Below are 18,563 nucleotides of genomic sequence, written 5' to 3'. Positions count from 1 at the left end.
GAAAGATATGTTTTAATAGTTCTGAAATAACATATATCAATTCCTTCCGAATTTTGGGATTTAATCCATCAGGAACCAGTGATTTGAATCTATCTAGAGATAATAGATGTTTTCTTGCCTTATTCTTGCATATTTTAATTTGCATTCCTAATCTGCCGTTTACAGTTCTGCTTTTGGTGAATTGAGTATTGTTTTCTTTTTGCATTAAGACAGATGTAAAGTATGAATTAAACAGTACTGTTTTCTCTCTACTGCTGTTACTTTTTTGCCATCTTCTCCAATTAGTGGACAAATCTTTGATCTTTGTTTTTTTGGGGGGGGGGGGAAGAAGCTGGTTTTATTGTTTTGACATTTGTTGCAAGTCTTACTTCATTCAAAGTCTTAGCTTTCCTAACTTTATCTTTGCAGGTTCATGCTATTTGTAGGTATTCTGCCTTAGTTATGTATCTCTCTCCATTTTTTAATTTATTCTTTCCTCCCCCTTCCCTCAGTTGGTTTGAGAGTTCCTTGTGCTACCATGCTGGGTTTTTTCCTTGGTTTTCTTTGTTAGTGGTATTGAATTGTTTAGTGGATTGGACTACAATTGTATTTTCTAGAGTGTCCCAAGCTTCTTGAGTTGATTTCCCCCTTTAAGACTTTTATCCATGAAATCCTTCCTAAGCTCTCTCTGGTTTTGTTAAAATCAGCTCTAAGACTAAGACTTAAAGTCTAAGACCCTGTTTTGATTATGTTGTGTTGCTTGTTGTGTCCATTTTATATTGAATTCTAATATGACATGGTCACTCTCCCTTAAAATTCCCTCTATCACTTCTTTGCTGTTGATAAGAAAAAGGTCCAATATAGCTGCCCCATAGTTTCCGTCACAATCTTGGGTGACGAAATTGTCAGCTAGGTGAGTCAGGAATCTGTTCAATCTCCCATTTGTTGCAGTGTCTCCCAGTTCATGTCAGGGTAGTTAAAGTCTCCCATTAGTATTGTGGTGTACAGTGATCCCTTGAGTATCGCGAGGGTTACGTTCCAAGACCCCTCGCGATACTCGATTTTTCGCAATATAGTGGTGCGGAAGTAAAAACACCATCTGCGCATGCGTGCCCTTTTTCCATGGTCGCGCATGCGCAGATGGTGTTTTTACTTCCGCACCTGGGAAGACCCAGGGAAGGTTCCTTCCGCCGCCCAGCAGCTGATCTGCTCGGCAGCGCCGCAGCAGCAAGGAGCCGAAGATCGGGGTTTCCCCGCCGCCCACGCAAAGGGGAAACCCCGATCTTCGGCTCCTCGCTGCTGCCGCGCCCGCCACTTGTCCACCCGCCGCTTGTCCGCCCGCCGCTTGTCCGCCCGCCGCTTGTCCGCCCACCGCTTGTCCACCGCTTGTCCGCCCGCCACTTGTCCGCCGCTTGTCTGCCCACCGCTTGTCTGCCGCCTGCCTACCCGCCCGCCACTTGTCCGCCCGCCGCTTGTCCGCCGCTTGTCCGCCCACCGCTTGTCCCCTGCCTGCCCGTCCGCCCGCCGCTTGTCCGCTGCCTGCCTGCCCGCCTGCCCGCCGCTCGGTGCACGAGAGAGGGATAGTGAGAAAAAGAGGGAGAGCAAGAGGGGGAGAGATAGAGAAAGAGAGAGAAGGAAAGAAAGAAAGAAAGAGATGAGAAAGGAAGGAAGAGAGTGAGAGAGGAAGAAAGAGAGAGAGAGAGAAGAGTGGAGTATTTTTTAATTAATATTTTCTGAAAAATCGCGATATAGCGTTTCGCGAAGATCGAGATCACGAAAATCGAGGGATCACTGTATTTCCTTCATACATTGGTTGACTACACTGGTTTTAAAAGGAATAATTATAAATTATGAGAAAAATGCCACTACTAATATATTCCAATAAATAAATAAATAACTTGGCAGATCCCTTGAATTGTCTGTTTATTATACCTTTCAGATTTCAGGCAAATAAACAGATTCTTTGTTCCTATTGCAGATAAACAAAATGCTTCTTCTTTTCTGGCACAATAGAAAATATAATATAAACTACATCAAAGAGAAAATAAAAGCTTATTATGTCATTTTTTGGGAAAACTGTTGAACTGAAATAAGGGACCGGCAATAACATATGGCATAATAGGGTCAGGTTTCTGGCAGATGAAATAACTAATATATGAAGAAGGAAAGGGATACATTTATATTGATGTGTTTTAGTTAAACATAAAGCTTTTTACATTCCCTGAGATCTATGTTGTTGAGATATTTATGTTCTTATCTGTGCAAATTAATTCAAAAGCAACTAGAATAATGAAATATATTAAATTCCCTTTTAAAATATATAAATATATTTATGATTATTTCAGCATGGTATCAAAAAAAGAGAGAAATATTTTAAATTCCTTGACAGAAAAAGAAAGACAAATAGTATTACAGTTTATCAAAAAAATCTTTACTGATATATCTTTTATCACATTGTTTGGAAATGTTGCCTGTTGAGAGACAGATTTGTTTATGGAGTTGTTACTATTTCAAAACATGTTAGTAAATAAGGGCTTTATATAAGATAAAATATATTTTAGGTAACTGTTATAACAATAGTAGTAAATAATTATAGGATTGGCAATTAGCAGAAAAATAAAAAAGGAATTATTCATTTTGAATCCATAAACCATGGTTAAAACTTAATAAAAACTATGAAATACAAATGGATACTTTAGCTTAGCTGTATAAAAATGTACTTAACCATAATTTATAGACATTTAATAATCATCAGGGTGCCATTTAATAACTAGAGTATACAGACTATTTTTAAAGTAACTTCAAAATGGAGTTGCATTGAAATATTTATTTCAAAAATTCTTGTTTTGGCAGAGAAGGTAAAAATTCTTCAAATTTTTCAAATCTTGGGCCATCATTTTATTATTTTTATTTCAGCTTATTAATTTGATTACTAGTATGATCTGAAGGCCCTGAATATCTTGATTCCATCTACAGCTCTGTTTTCCGGCAAAAAATAATGATGTATTTTGGTTGATTAGCTTTCAGCGTTCTGAATTGGCATTTGAATATACAGTATATTTTATTACGATAACTATCTGTCTGTCTGTCTGTTTGTCTGTCTGTCTATCTATCATTTTTAAAATAGTGGGTGGGTGGGTGGGTGGGTAAGTGGGTGGATGGATAGATGATAAATAGATAGATAGATATAGCTATATAAAATATATTCAGATAGACAGACCAAGCAAACTGAAATTGGAGGTTTTTCTGCTTTTAACAGATGGCAGTATTACTGCCAAAAAAAATCAATGGGTACATGTCTGAAGTCATCAGGAATCAAGCTTGTCTTGAAAAAGGCTTAATCTTTCTAAAGTACTGTAGTTATAATATAGTTGAATTAAATGGAATATGATCATTTTTATTTTCATTTTTCAGGTGTAGTAACCGGACCCAATGTGCAGTGGTTGCTGGCCCTGATGTGTTTCCTGATCCTTGTCCAGGAACATACAAGTACTTGGAAGTGCAATATGAATGTGTCCCTTACAGTATGTATTATTACTATTACTATTGTAGTTGCTGTTATTGTTAGTAGTTTATTACTGATCTGAATACCAAATTCCTATAATTATTAGCATTCGGGATTTTTTGGATTATTTCATGCTCATATAAGTGGCTTCTGAGCAATGGTACATAGCAAAAAAGTTGACTAATGTAGAATTGTGGTTCTCAAAACCACAGAAAGCCATCTAATTTCCCTTTCCACATCCCCAATATTTGTATTTATTTCACAATAATTATAGCCTTATGAAAAATAAATGGAATTTTAAATTGTGAAACAGTATACAGGTAGTCCTTTATTTACGACCATTTGTATAAAGAAAGTACAAAGTTACTACTCTTTTTTTTCTCCTGGTTTCTGACAAAAGCCACCATGGAGGAAACTTGATTCAACCCTATGACCATGTGATTTGCGTAATGACCACAGTGACTCACTTTATGACCATTTTAAAAATGGTCCAAAAATTCGATCTGGTCACATGGTGATTCAACTACATCCGAAATTCCGGCCCTGGTTATAAACTGAGAACTACCTGTATTCCAACGTTCCAATTTCTGAAAGAGGACAAGCAAGGAAGAGTATTTCCATATTTTCTTGTGGGATCCACAGATATTTCACTGGTCAATACAGGGTCCTAGTTTAGCTCCACAATTGGGATTAAACTCTTCCTTCAGCTTTTCTTTGATTTACAGGCCTTGGAAGCTCATAAATGTGAGGACTGGTCACAGAGTTACTTTTTCGTCATTGTCCTTAACTGCAAACAGTTGTTAAAAGAGGCAGTTGCTAAGTGTGGACTACCTGTGTTGAAATTTAGTTCAGAGACAAAAAATAAAATTTTGGTCTACTTTCAGCACTCCTTTTCTTAAATGAAGAGATGGGAACTTCTGCAGTACTTAACATGAATGTATAGCTTAATTATTGCTTGTCGTTTAATTATTGTAGTTTAATTATTGCTTAATTATTAACATTGTCTATATTTTTGTTGTGACATGTATGAAAATATGATTTCAGCACTGCCCTTCTGTAATTACTCCCAGAACAATCTTCTTTCAGTCTAAAACAATTTCAAACATTAATGCTAGTGAACAACTTTGCATTTACTCCCTCACAACTGTAGGTTTTTGATAATTGATAACTGGCTTTTATCTTATAATGTATTCTTCATTGCCCGAAGGAAAAGTATTTGAAGACTCTCAGAGTAGAGTCATTTTGGGAAGAGGGAAAGTGAAGGTTAATTAACGAATGAAGGGAGCAGATCTCAGTTGGAGACTGAATGAATAGATATGTAAATGAGTTTTGGTCATGCCCATTTTACTACTGAAAGAAATTGCATCATCCCCACAATAAACAGTGCCCAAAATATGCATGGCTGATCTGTCTATCTCAATTTATACTGAGCCATTTGACCAACAGGGTTGACAAAGGAGGTAATAAGGTCTTAATGGTTTAAGTGTTGTTTTACAAAAAAATTCAAATCAACTTAATTCAGTTCAAATACTGGATAACACACTAAATTGCATCCACTTAAAAATGTCCCATCTGAATAAGTTGATATTTATTAATACATTCATCTTTATTAATCTGATAATTTATGAGTCAAAAAGAGGGCGGGGAAAATATTTACTGACCCCTCACATCCTGGACACAAATTGTTTCAACTCCTACCCTCAAAACGTCGCTACAGAGCACTGCACACCAAGACAACTAGACACAAGAACAGTTTTTTTCCGAACACCATCACTCTACTAAACAAATAATTCCCTCAACACTGTCAGACTTTCTACTAAATCTGCACTTCTATTCTACTAGTTTTTCTCATCATTCCTTTCACCCATTTCCTCCCATGTTGACTGTATGACTGTAACTTGTTGCTTATATCCTAAGATTTTTATTAATATTGCTTCTTCATTGCTTATTTGACCCCTATGACAATCATTAAGTGTTGTACCACATGATTCTTGACAAATGTATATTTTATTTTATTTTATGTACGCTGAGAGCATCTGCACCAAGACAAATTCCTTGTGTGTCCAATCACACTTGGCCAATAAAAATTCTATTCTATTCTATTCTATAACCAACTTTACACAACATTGAGGCAAATATGGGTTCCCACAATACGATTGACTCAAGTATCCAGACACATTTTAATTGAATCTGATATTTTGTGCAAATTTAAGGCCTTGAGCATCTTTCCTCAAGGCAGAAAAGTGGGGAGTTAGATTTTTATTCCATAGCTTAGGAACAATAAAATAAAATGTCTTCTGTTTATCAACAAACATATTTGTGTTGTGTTGTGCCTCCAAAGGTGAGAGTATATTTAGGAGGATTTATTTTGCTGAAGTTAGTGTTAGAAATTTGTATTAAAAATCTGATTCTCAGTTGATTAGACAATGAAACATCTAGAAATTTTCAAAGCACTTAGATTAGAACCAAAATCTTCAACTGTATTGTATCTATGAAGCACTGGAGATTCAGACAATGGTGTTACCTAAAGGAGAGTCACCTTGGTGACAAATAGATTGGTATTCTAAATCAATTTATGGCCTTGAATTCCTTGTTTGTTGCCATTATTTATGATTATGATTGATCATAAATAAATAAGGTTCTCTCCTTGAACAATAGAATACTGTACTGGGAAAGATAGGATTTCACTCATTGTCAAAGTCTGTTACTTAAAAAAAAAAAACATTTTTAAAGATTGCTTGCTCTTAAGGAGGCAATTGTCTTTAAAAGTTTCGAGAGAAGTAACTTGCTAGATGCCAATTTTTTCTTTACGTCTACTCCAGCAGTATCATAAAAGGATATAACAACAACTTTCAGAGCATCACAAGATTGTACACTAACTCATTTTCAAGCTTGACATAGCCTTCCACAGTCTGCAGTACCCCACAAAACAGCCAGGTTTTACACACACAAAAGTGTCATAAATCTGTCATGAGAAAGATAAATACCAAAACTAATAGATTTGAGGGGATAATTTAAGATCTCCTGCCAGGCCCCTTCCTCCAAGAGATCCCCAATACATATTTGTTATGATGAATTATCAATAGTCACACTAAATGTCCTGACAAACCATATACTGTCTGAATAGGGAGATCTTAGACCTTGCATTGTGGACTGTTTTTTAATTTTTCAAATTTAGAAAACACCCATATCCCTTAAGCTTTCCCTTTGACTCAGGAATAGGAAAATAAAAAGAGCTTTGAATCTTCAGAGCTCAAAAACTAGAAATACAGAACACTAGAAATCTTCAAAGCACTTATTCTCAGTTGCTATGCTTTGATTTGCTGGCTCTTCTATGCAAATAGACGAAGTCTACTTTTTACCTGTTATGCTTTTGTATAAATGGAATCATACAGCAACATCTTTTGGGATAAAAATAACATTAATTCCTTCTTTACATGAAGATCAATTTACCAGATGCTTTAGAATAAGGGACCCCAATCACCGGTTGTAGCCCATTGGGAATCAGGCCATGCAAGCAACAGGTGAACAAATGAACATGCAAAACTCCATTTGTGCCAGTAACTGGTGCGCACGCTCATACATGAAGCTCCCACTTGCACAAAAGAAATGTTGCATCATGCACTTGCCACTTGCAGAAAACTATCTCCTCCACCACCATTGTCTACGGAGAGGGGCGGCATACAAATCCAATAAATCCAATAAATTATTATTAAATTATTATTATTATTATTATTATTATTATTATTATTATTATTATTATTGCTGTTGCTGCCACTGCCACCAGCACTAGGATGTTGTCATAGGAAGAATTTCAATTTCCTAGGACACTAGGATTCTGTTCAAGTGTGCTAGGTTTCCATGAGGGATGTCTAGAAACTAAGAATGTTCATGGCGAAATGAGGCATCAGGAGGGCAAACAAAGCATTAAGATGTAAATTTTATACATTTTGAAATGTGCATACATGTACAGAAGGCGCAAGGCCCCCTTTTCTATTCCCTGGAGATGATCCTGGAAAATACAGCTGATTGTGTACAGATAAATTATAATCTTATCAAACGTTTGCATCTAGAACTCACTCATTTCATTGTATATACCTGTGGAGCTATACTTGTGGAAGCTGAAGTCAACAGTACCACTTCATTCTGTCCCTCATATGTTGAATTTTACCCAGAGAGTAAAAGGCCTAAAAGCTGCTTTTTTGTGTGTCTGGAGTTATCGTATATATGAAATGAGGAATTACAAATACAGTTTTCAATGCAAAACAGAAGAACTAGAATTCATCAGTAGAGTTAGGCTCCTCTCTGATGCGCTGTGCAGAATGGAATAACTGACTGTGGTCACTCACCATGGGTATCTCGCCATGGCCAACTTGCCGTGGCCATTTCACCGCAACCAACCTAGTACAGTGATCCCCCGCTCATTGCGAGGGTTCCGTTCCAGGACCCCCCGCAACGAGCGGGTTTTCGCGAAGTAGCGCTGCGGAAGTAAAAACACCATCTGCGCATGTGCAGATGGTGTTTTTAACTTCCGCAGCACTAGCGAGGAGCCGAAGATTGGGGGCGGCGCGGCTGTTTTAAAACGTCCCCGCCGACATGGGGGGCTCGCTAGCACCCCCCCGAACCCCCAACCCGGGTTTGGGGGTGTGCTAGCGAGCCCCCCATGTCGGCGGGGACGTTTTAAAACACCCGCGCGGCTTTCCAATGAGTCCCGAAGACAAACGCGGAAGTTTGACGTTTGTCTTCGGGACTCATTGGAAAGCTCCGATCGTTTTAAAACAGTTGCGCCGTTCTCCGCTGACTCCTAAAGCGGGGAAGTTCGCCAGGAGTCAGCGGAGAACGGCGCAACTGTTTTAAAACGATCGGAGCTTTCCAATGAGTCCCGAAGACAAACGCGGAAGTTTGATGTTTGTCTTCGGGACTCATTGGAAAGCTCCGATCGTTTTAAAACAGTTGCGCCGTTCTCCGCTGACTCCTAAAGCGGGGAAGTTCGCCAGGAGTCAGCGGAGAACGGCGCAACTGTTTTAAAACGATCGGAGCTTTCCAATGAGTCCCGAAGACAAACGTCAAACTTCCGCGTTTGTCTTCGGGACTCATTGGAAAGCCGCGCGGGTGTTTTAAAACGTCCCCGCCGACATGGGGGGCTCACTAGCACCCCCCGAACCCCCAACCCGGGTTTGGGGGTGTGCTAGCGAGCCCCCCATGTCGGCGGGGACGTTTTAAAACACCCGCGCACCTTCCCAACTGAGCCCTCAAGCCAAGCGCCAAAGGCGAACTTCTGCGCTTGGCTTGAGGGCTCAGTTGGGAAGGCGCGCGGGTGTTTTAAAACGTCCCCGCCGACATGGTGGGCTTGCTAGTACCCCCCCGAACCCCCAACCCGGGTTTGGGGGTGTGCTAGCGAGCCCCCCATGTCGGCGGGGACGTTTTAAAACACCCGCGCGCCTTCCCAACTGAGCCCTCAAGCCAAGCGCCAAAGGCGAACTTCTGCGCTTGGCTTGAGGGCTCAGTTGGGAAGCGGCCCAAGCGAACGGCGTGGGGGGGAGAAGGGCGCACGAGCCGCGGGCGCGCGGGCAGGCAGGCTGCGGACAAGCCGTTCGCTCGGGCCGCTTCCCAGCTGAGTACTCAGCTGGGAAGCGGCCCGAGCGAACGGCGTGGGCGGGAGAAGGGCGCGCGAGCCGCGGGCGTGCGGGCAGGCAGGCTGCGGACAAGCCGTTCGCTCGGGCCGCTTCCCAGCTGAGTACTCAGCTGGGAAGCGGCCCGAGCGAAGCGGCAGCAGCGAGGAGTTTGCATGGGCGGTGGTGGGGAAACTCCTCGCTGATGCCGGCCAAGAGGGGGAAGACCTAGGGAAGCCGCCCAGCAGCTGATCTGCCCGGCGCCATCATGCGTGCCCATAGAAAAAAAGGGCACGCATGTGCAGATGGTGTTCTGACTTCCGGGTTCAAAAATCGCAAATTACCCTGTTCGCAATGGTCGGGGACACAATAACCGGGGGATCACTGTACAGCCATTTTAGCTGTGGCCAAGTTGCCACAGGACAATTCACCTTGAGATAATTCCATACAGAATAACTCAAAACAATAAATGTTATCTGCCATGGTTTCTTCAACTTTATTTCCATCGACAAAAATGAAAATAATGTTGAAGAAACAGTGGCAAACAACATCTATCGCATTGAGTTATCCCAATCTGGATTGTCCTGTGGCAAGTTGGCTGCAGCTGAGTTTTCCCTTGAAAAACTGGCCATTTTTAATTCACCAGGGTGAGTTGACTACGACAAGTTGTTCTACACCCTGCTGAATATGTATCAGGGCTTCTTATCAAAATATAGTTTTCATAAGTCATCTGATACAATAATACAATAAGAATATATCACATTTTATAGTCTTTTAAATTGTTAAATATAATAACAAATAAATAACTTGTTTTGTACTTATTTTCTCCGCTGCCAGTAACCAAAATTTTGTCACTTTTTTATAGCAAGAGAGATTTTTTTCCTGTCTTTGCCTTCAATCCACAGAACAACTGTGTTCGTTTGCATATCTCCCCTCCTTTACCCATTTTCTTCTCAGAACAATCATTGTTTATATTAGCTGAAATCTATGTTATTCCCTTGATAAATCTGTTAGCATTTGTAAAGAATTCCTTTTTAATGCCATTCTTCGCTTTCTCCTTCACAGGTCCCTGGGATCAGAAACTGTTTCTGATTCTCACCTAAGAAACTGCATGTGCAAATTGATTTTTTGTGCATAGCTTTACTCAAGACACTGATCTTTGTAAATCTTAATAATGCTTTATTTTTAAAAGAAATGACTCCCGATTCAACTTTAAATCAAAGTTCATCTGTTTGCCAAGGTCTATTGTGATAATGTGGAAGAAGAATAAGAAGCTAATACTGGAATGAAATGGAAAAAAAAACAGTCCTTAGTTCCCACTTAGACAATAAAAGACGTCATACTTTAATAGACTTTCATTTGAAATGTATTTCTGAAGCAAAGAAATACAGCCAATGGCATAATTTATATAATTTATATATTCATATATAATTCACATACATACATATATATCAGCAGTGGGTTGCTCCCAGTTCGGCCCGTTTCTTAGAACCAGTAGTGCCAATGGTGGAAGACTGCCCATCTGCCTGGAACGCTTCTGCGCATTCACGCACGCAAATCAGTAGTAAAGGGCTTTCGAACCCAGTACTGATGTACATAACATAAACATAGCATATATATAATTTCACTATACTTTATATTTCTATTTTCACAAACCATCCTTAGTTCCATCATGACTATACATCAATTCATATATTGATTTTTTAATCTTTAAATTTCCCTATTCTGTCAAACCATGACTTTCTCAATCTTCTCCTTAGCCTAGGCCAGAGGTGCCAAACTTGCATTGTCACATTGTCATCATGTAGTATATCATGACTTTTCCCCTTTGCTAAAATGTGGGTGCTGTGGCCAGCGTGTAATGCATCTGACCTGTAAGCTGCGAGTTTGACATCCCTGCCCTAGACTATTTACTACTTCTCCTGCAGTTTATTTATTTGCAGTTGGATCCTCATTTTAACTCTCAACAATCTCAATATACAGTAATACCTCATCTTACAAACTTAATTGGTTCCGGGACGAGGTTCTTAAGGTTTGTAAGATGAAACAATGTTTCCCACAGGAATCAATGGAAAAGCGATTAATGCGTGCAAGCCCAAAATTCACCCCTTTTGCCAGCCGAAGCGCCCGTTTTTGCACTGCTGGGATTCCCCTGAAGCTCCCCTCCATGGGAAACCCCACCTCCGGACTTTTGTGTTTTTGCGATGCTGCAGGGGAATCCCAGCAGGGGAATCCCAGCATCGCAAAAATGAGCACTTTGCTGGCAACGGAAGTCTGGAGGTGGGGTTTCCCAGCAAAGGGATCATCAGTGAAATCGCAGCACCGCAAAAACATCGAAGTTCTCGAAACCCCACCTCTGGACCTCTGTGTTTTTGCGATGCTGCGATTTCACTGAGGTTCCCATCGCTGGGAAACCCCACTTCTGGACTTCCATTGCCAGCGAAGCACACGTTTTTGCGCTACTGGGATTCTCCTGCTGGGATTCCCCTGCAGCATCGCAAAAACACAGAAGTCCGGAGGTGGGGTTTCCCATGGAGGGGAGCCTCAGGGGAATCCCAGCAGTGCAAAATGGGCGCTTCGATGGCAACGGAAGTCTGGAGGCGGGGCATCCCAGTGGCGGCGGTGGGTTTGTAAGGTGAAAATAGTTTGTAAGAAAAGGCAAAAAAATCTTAAACCCCAGGTTTGTATCTCGAAAAGTTTGTATGACAAGGCGTTAGTAAGATGAGGTATCACTGTACTTCTTTCATATTAGTCACTTACTTATGTGTTCAGTCCACATTCATAAGCACAGATTAATCTCCAATCTTTTTCTTGGGTTCTCACCAAGACTTAAGTAATCCATTCCTGTTTACTTCTCCTGTCATATTCAGTTTTCACTTCCATATAACAAGGAGGCAGAAACACGTCCTTATGTACAGCCACTTTCATTTCTTTTGGTGAACAATCAGTCTCCAAAACAGATCACCCATAGCCTTTCTTATCAATATTTGCACTTTGTAAAATTTCTCTACCCACTTTCCCATATTTAGTAAACTTTCTACCAAGGTACACAGGTTCATCTTATTTGCTTCAGTTTTCCATTATTTATGTATATCTTTCATTCATTCACTTAATTTTCCACCCATCTCCTAGAGTGTTTCTTATGAACTTGTGGCTGTGACCTTTCTTGTTTGAGTACACTTGTCTCAGTGGATGGCTGCCCAATCGGATTATATAGGATTTATCCAGATGCTTATGAAACATTGAGTAACCTTGCAATGGGACTAGTACTAATTAAAGCTGATTAAATGTCAACACTATTTTGATCACTGTATGGAAGGCAAGAGGAACAAGAACTGCTTAGAGAGCTTATTGTTTAAGCCTAACAGCTTAGCCAGAAGCTGAAATGTTTAAACCTTCTTGGAATGATGGAAGACCAAGATTGGATCTTCTGTATGTTTTGCAATCCACTTCTAAACCACGACAAGGGTCCTAGTTAGCTTCCCATGGAAAACAATAAATGGGATCCTTTTTATCATATATAAAAGCAAATTTTGATAAGATGTTTCCACTTGCTTGTTCATTAAACCCCAAAAATATGTTTACATTCACTTTTAAAATCTATTAAACCAGAATATATATGTGGTCCCAATATTTTCTTTCATGTCCACCAAAGATTAAAAGTGTACTTCCGTTCAATTACATTTCCAACAAATATCTGAAATTCCCTTGTATGTTTTTAACAGCTTACCTGGTGTCATATACTAGCAACCCACATTTTTTAAAAAAAAGTTTTAAAAAATTATAATTAAATATAAATTTCAACCCTTTCTTCCATATATTCTACCATTGATACAACTATATATTAGATCATATAATCTTTAACCTGCTCATCATCTGTATCCATTTTCAATAAAAGTTTGCACACAGGGGTGGGCTGCTGCCTGGACGGGGGGTGGGGACGCAGTGGGGTAGCGAAAATGGAGCTCCACCCCAGAGCACCCAATTTGCACTGGAAAATGTTGAAAGAAAATGCAGGGCATCCTGCATAAGCCACGCCCACAGTGTGGTAGTAAAAAATTTGGTAGCCCTTCACTGTTTGTACATCTTAGCTATAATATGATCATGATTTGTACACAACTCCACATCAAATTCAGTCTTACCATTTTCAGATTCATAATTTTTCTTATCAACCTTAAACCTTTCCATTAACTCATCAAACCATTGGAGTGTAAAGCCTTTCCAATTCTTACATTTTCGCTTGTTTTAAATTTAAATTCTCCTTGGGAAAAGTTTAGCAGATCAGCATATGTTAACTATTTTTGCTTAAATATTATTTTGCTTCTCATATAAGCTCTTTGGGATGAAAACCATAATGGGATGTTAGAAGATAATTTTGCCTCCAAATTCTCAATATGGCAAGTCTAATAAAATTATTTTTAAAGTCTACATTAAACTTAATTTTATGGTATCACAAATAGCCATACCAACCAAATCTTAAATCATGTCCTTCCAATTCCAATAACTGCTTTTTTCTTAGTCACTCATTTTTTTATTAGTGCTAAACAATAAGCTTCAAAATACAATTTTATATCTGGTAATCCTCTCTTTCTTTAATATTGTGCAACAGTTTGCATTTAATTCTTGCTTTCTTGCCTTGCCAAACATATTTGGAAATATCTTTTTGCCATTGCTTAAATGTTGTATCAACTGCCAATACAGGTATTGTCTGGACTAAGCAAAGTTTTATTATGTTGAATATGTGTATAACCTTTGTCTGACCTATCTCTCACCACTTTCTACACCACCTGAGAGTTTTCATTATCTTTCACTATATTTTGTACATCTCTGGATGTATATAAAACAGTTTTTTTATGTGCATTTTTATTTGTACACTTTTATATGTGCATTTTAACATAAAAGGGATGCACATAAAACAGGAGGAAAATATAAAACTAGTTAGTATAGATATTATCACCTGGATAAAAGGATTGCTAGTTACTATCCTAAGAAATGAAAACAGAAACTTGATAGTTTCTTTGTTGCTGACAAAAAAATGACATAGCTTGCCCATTAGTAAAAAATCAAATATATTCATACTAATGAATGATAAGAATTAGGGGTGGGCTTCTACAGGTTTGCCTAGGTTTGGGAGAACTCATACCTAACATTATGGCCCTGTCAGGTTCCAGAAAGGAGCTGGAAGGGAATGCTCAACCAGGCAGTAAGTCAGATGTAATCTTATTTCTAAGTCTCCGGCACTAATTAACAATCATTCAGTGTTCAGTATGAGGGAGTTTATTGTCAATAGCAAACACCAGTGCTTCCACCACCAATTTAAAGCACTACACACCCCCACCCCACAACTCCACTCTTCCTCCCAATGTCATGTGACACAAGCCACGATTCATTCGTCTCCAGGGAGCTGTTTGCATGCCTGTTATTATTCCCCAACAGCACCAGATACGAAGTATCTGGAACAGATGCAGCCTCCCCCGATGCCGGCAGTGATTTATGGAAGTTGGTAAGTGATGAGAACCTCCCCTGACTTAATGGCAGCTTAGCAATTTCAGAACTGATAGGCCCATTTGGAGAATCTCCAAATCCCACCCCTGGCTGGCCCCTCCCCTCCCCAACTACTCCTCCCACCCCACCCGGCCCCTCCCAGGAATCTCAATGCGGCCCATTTTGGATGCAAGGTAATTGCAGGACCCCCGCAGAGGTTCCCCCGCCATGGTGCCGGAGGTTGACTAAGCCAAGCCCACCCAGCAACCGGACAGAGAACCCATTGCTGAAATTTTTAAGAATTAAATAAAAGATTTCCAACTCAGTAATATATTTAAATAAAATCTCTTTTCATCAAATTTTATGAAGATCCAGGCAATACAAAATAATGGTATTTTCACTGCTTTTTGATATTACTAATGGGGCAAAAATGCGACAAAACTGCAACCTGAAGAAAGTGAGAGCTCTTTTCTCCAGTTCTTAATTATTTTGGTGCCAAAACAATATTTAGGGGAATTGGGACTTTTTTTTCATAGATTTAGAGGTTATTTAAACTAGTGATTCAAAGTGCCTACTCAATATTGAAATCCATATTAATGCATCACTGAAACTGACACTGGCTAATACTACCATATTTTGAATTTTTCTGAAGAGAAACCCACCACTTCTCCGCATAAGTGGTCACCCTATTAGATCAGTGTTTTATTCCTCAGGTGCCAAAAGAGTGTGTGTGCATGCTATCGCTCATGCGCAAATGCCCATACCCATAATTCAATGCATGGGGAGGGCGAAAACAGCTTCCCCCACCTCACAGAGGCCCTCTACAGGCTGGAAACAGCCTGTTTCTCAACTTCTGGTGGGCCCAGTAGGCTCGTATTTTGCCCTCCCCAGGCTTCAAAGAGTAAAAACGCCCTCCCCCACCCCCTAGGAGGCTCTCTGGAAGCCAAAAATGCTCCCCAGAGCCTCTGTGTGAGCCAAAAATCAGCTGGCTGGCACACACATGTATGTTGGAGCTGAGCTAGGGCAATGGCTCACGTGCCAGCAGATATGGTTCCACATGCCACCTGTGGCACCCATGCCATAGGTTCACCATCACTGACCTACAAAATACCTACAAAATAATTTATCTGAATTCATTGAAACCCACTTTTTGAAGTCTAAAATATGCTTGTATATTGCACTCAGCTTTAGTTTATGTTAAAGTTAAAGTAAATTTCCAGTCTTAAATGTTAATTTTGTGCTAATGTTCCAGCTAGTCCGCTTTCATTTCCATGACTATCTTTTCCCTATTGGTTTGTAGCAAGTCAAGATAGTTGATCCTCTTTTGGCTTCCTTTGTCCTCTAAAGGATAAAATTGCTCCAATCGTCTAAGAAATCACTGGAAGGACTGTCTGAGCAGAATGTATCTTCCAGCTCATGTCAAAGTAATTATCATCATTACTAATTATGCCTGTTCACAATATCTGCATTGCTTTAGGACGGCATCATCCACAATTTTTTAATTGGACAAGCATTTTTTCAAATTTGATTATTTTACATTGTTTACTTTCCTCCATAAAATTACAAAACTGGTTTAAAATGATTTTTCTTTTATATATTTGCCCCCTCTTACAAAAAATAAGGAGCCATTAGACGGTGAGGTGGGTGGCGTGTAAATTAAATAAATAAGAATTTGGATGGATTTTGATTATTGATTATGTGCCGTTACATCAGTGTTGATTCTGATACCTAGATTACTTACATCTGCCCCATGCTTCTTGGTTGGAAACAATCTTCTGATTTCTTTAAATTTGCTGGCATATTTGGTTAGAAACTTTACATATTCTTCTTCTGTTGCTTGCCATATTTCTATATATATTCCATCAATTCATGTAGTCTTCTGATTTACTAATGACTGGAGTGCTGATTTAATATAATCTTTTATTGCATAAAACTACTTATAAATAGGGGTATTTTCTAAGACCTTTTGGATGTTAACATCTCTGTGTTGAGAATTCCAGTACATACTTAACATGATGGCCAACTGATTGGAAGTGATTGATCTGTATACCAATACCAATACCAAAGAAAGGACAGATTATGCAAAATACCATACACTATCCTTAATTTGATAAACTAACAAAATAATGTTTAGGATCATCCAATACAGATTAGAGCCCTACATGAAAAGGGAGATGTCAGACCTGGAAGCTGGCTTTAGAAAAGACAAAGGAACAATACATTGTAGATGGAGTAGAGCAGGAAAAGAATTCCCAGGAAGACTAAAACCATCTTTATTGAAATTAGCTATTGTAGCAGAATCTTACAAGTCTTGCTTTGCTTCCTCCTCCTTTCTACAGTTCAGTGAATTAGGGATTGTAGGAGATGAACAGGCTGAGCTAAAAGACAAATCAAAAGCATCATCAATCTGGACTCCCTGAAAGACATCTAAGTCCAGCTTCCTCTGAAGTTCATTGGCTCTTACACGGACCAATTTGCATTGACCAATAGTAGATCAGATTCTTGTGAATAGGTTCAATGGAATAAACAGGCAGTGCTTTTGAACTCTGTCTTGGCTTCTTGGTTTTTTGTGCCTGACAAGAAGGAATCTATTTCTGAAAATTAATTTGCTGGGCTTCTGTTCCTTTTGCCTAGCTCACAATTCCTTCATGTCTCTGATGAGGACATCCTTCTTATTTTATTTATTTATTTATTCATTCATTCATTCATTCATTCATTCATTCATTTATTAGATTTGTATGCCGCCCCTCTCCGTAGACTCGGGGCGGCTCACAACAACAATAACACAATATATAACAAATCTAATAAATTAAAAAGTCACTAAAACCCCTTATTAAAATGGGTTTTTTACCTCAAGGGTTCCCAAACTGGGCAACTTTAAGACTTGTGGATTTCAACTCCCAGAATTATCCAGCCAGCTGGCTGGAAAATTCTGAGAGTTGAAATCCATAAGTCTTAAAATTGCCAGGTTTGAAGACCTCTGTTCTATCTGCCGATACATTCTAGATTGGTTTAAAAGAAAAATAAATCAGCATGCGTTTAACATAAATATTTGATTTGATTTGAAATCAGTATATGCTTCACTGATTATAGAAAAACCTTCAGTTGTATCAAGCTGTGAAATGTCCTTAGGAAAAGAGGAGTTCCATTGTCTTTAGGAAGTTGCATTCATTACAAAACATGGCAAACAGACTGAGGCTCTTACAAAAGGCCAGGAGGGTGGGAATGGATATACTTTGTGGGACATGATGTTCCAAAGAGCGGGAACCACAGCAGAAAAAATCCTCCTGACCTCACTGAAATTCCGTGATGGACAGATCCACGGTACAGTATCTCCCTTCAGCTGGAATGAGTGGGACAGAATCTCATGGAGTGAGATGGTTTAAGGGGCTTTAACACTTATAGCCAACATCTTGAGTTGGACCCATAAGCAAACCATTTCTCCATTATTGCTATTTTCATTATTCCATCTTTAAAGCTGGCCTTTTTTGTATTTTTGTTTTTGATTTTGGGTTTTGAGCTTTATTTGTTTATTAATTTATTGATATAGCTGCCCATCTCACAATTGCATCTAATTCCGAAGTCTTCTCATTCAATTTCATCAAGATTCATCCAGACAACAGCTAATTTCTTGTAACTATGTGCAATTCGTTTGGCCTCAGAAACAGGTTTTCACTGACCATATTTATTTAACATTTCAGTCATGCCTCTTCATCTTTCATCCTACTTTTCACAATTTCCTGTCAGACCACCTAATTTTGTGTTAGAAAAGACTGAACTAAAATAATCGAATAACACTTTTTTCCCCTGTTACTTTTTAGCATTTTGCCACTTGCCTGTGTAACTGGTATATTGATTATTTTCTGTTTCTTTTTTTTCCTTTTTATTGTCCTTAATGTTTTTCAAAAACAAACTAAAATCCATTCTGAGATTTATCTTTTTTGCCACTTTTGCTGCAGTTCCTGAATACATCTCTATATTAA

The 18,563-nt window shown here is 39.2% G+C and overlaps 1 protein-coding gene across 5 annotated transcripts in view; it reads left to right on the top strand.

Annotated features, from left to right (window-relative positions):
- ADGRL3 (adhesion G protein-coupled receptor L3) overlaps positions 1 to 18,563 on the top strand; it is a 688,180-nt gene that overhangs the window by 319,750 nt on the left and 349,867 nt on the right. For all 5 annotated transcript variants that reach the window (XM_070741950.1, XM_070741951.1, XM_070741955.1 and 2 more), the window contains exon 6: positions 3,394 to 3,503. In XM_070741950.1, the coding sequence (XP_070598051.1) occupies positions 3,394 to 3,503 (110 nt within the window). The remainder of the gene's footprint in view (positions 1 to 3,393; positions 3,504 to 18,563) is intronic.

This window comes from Erythrolamprus reginae, chromosome 2 (genome assembly GCF_031021105.1).
Source record: "Erythrolamprus reginae isolate rEryReg1 chromosome 2, rEryReg1.hap1, whole genome shotgun sequence".
Lineage (NCBI taxonomy): Eukaryota > Metazoa > Chordata > Lepidosauria > Squamata > Dipsadidae > Erythrolamprus > Erythrolamprus reginae.
The sequence above is the reverse complement of the archived record's forward strand: the minus strand, read 5'-3'. Positions and strand labels throughout refer to the sequence as shown.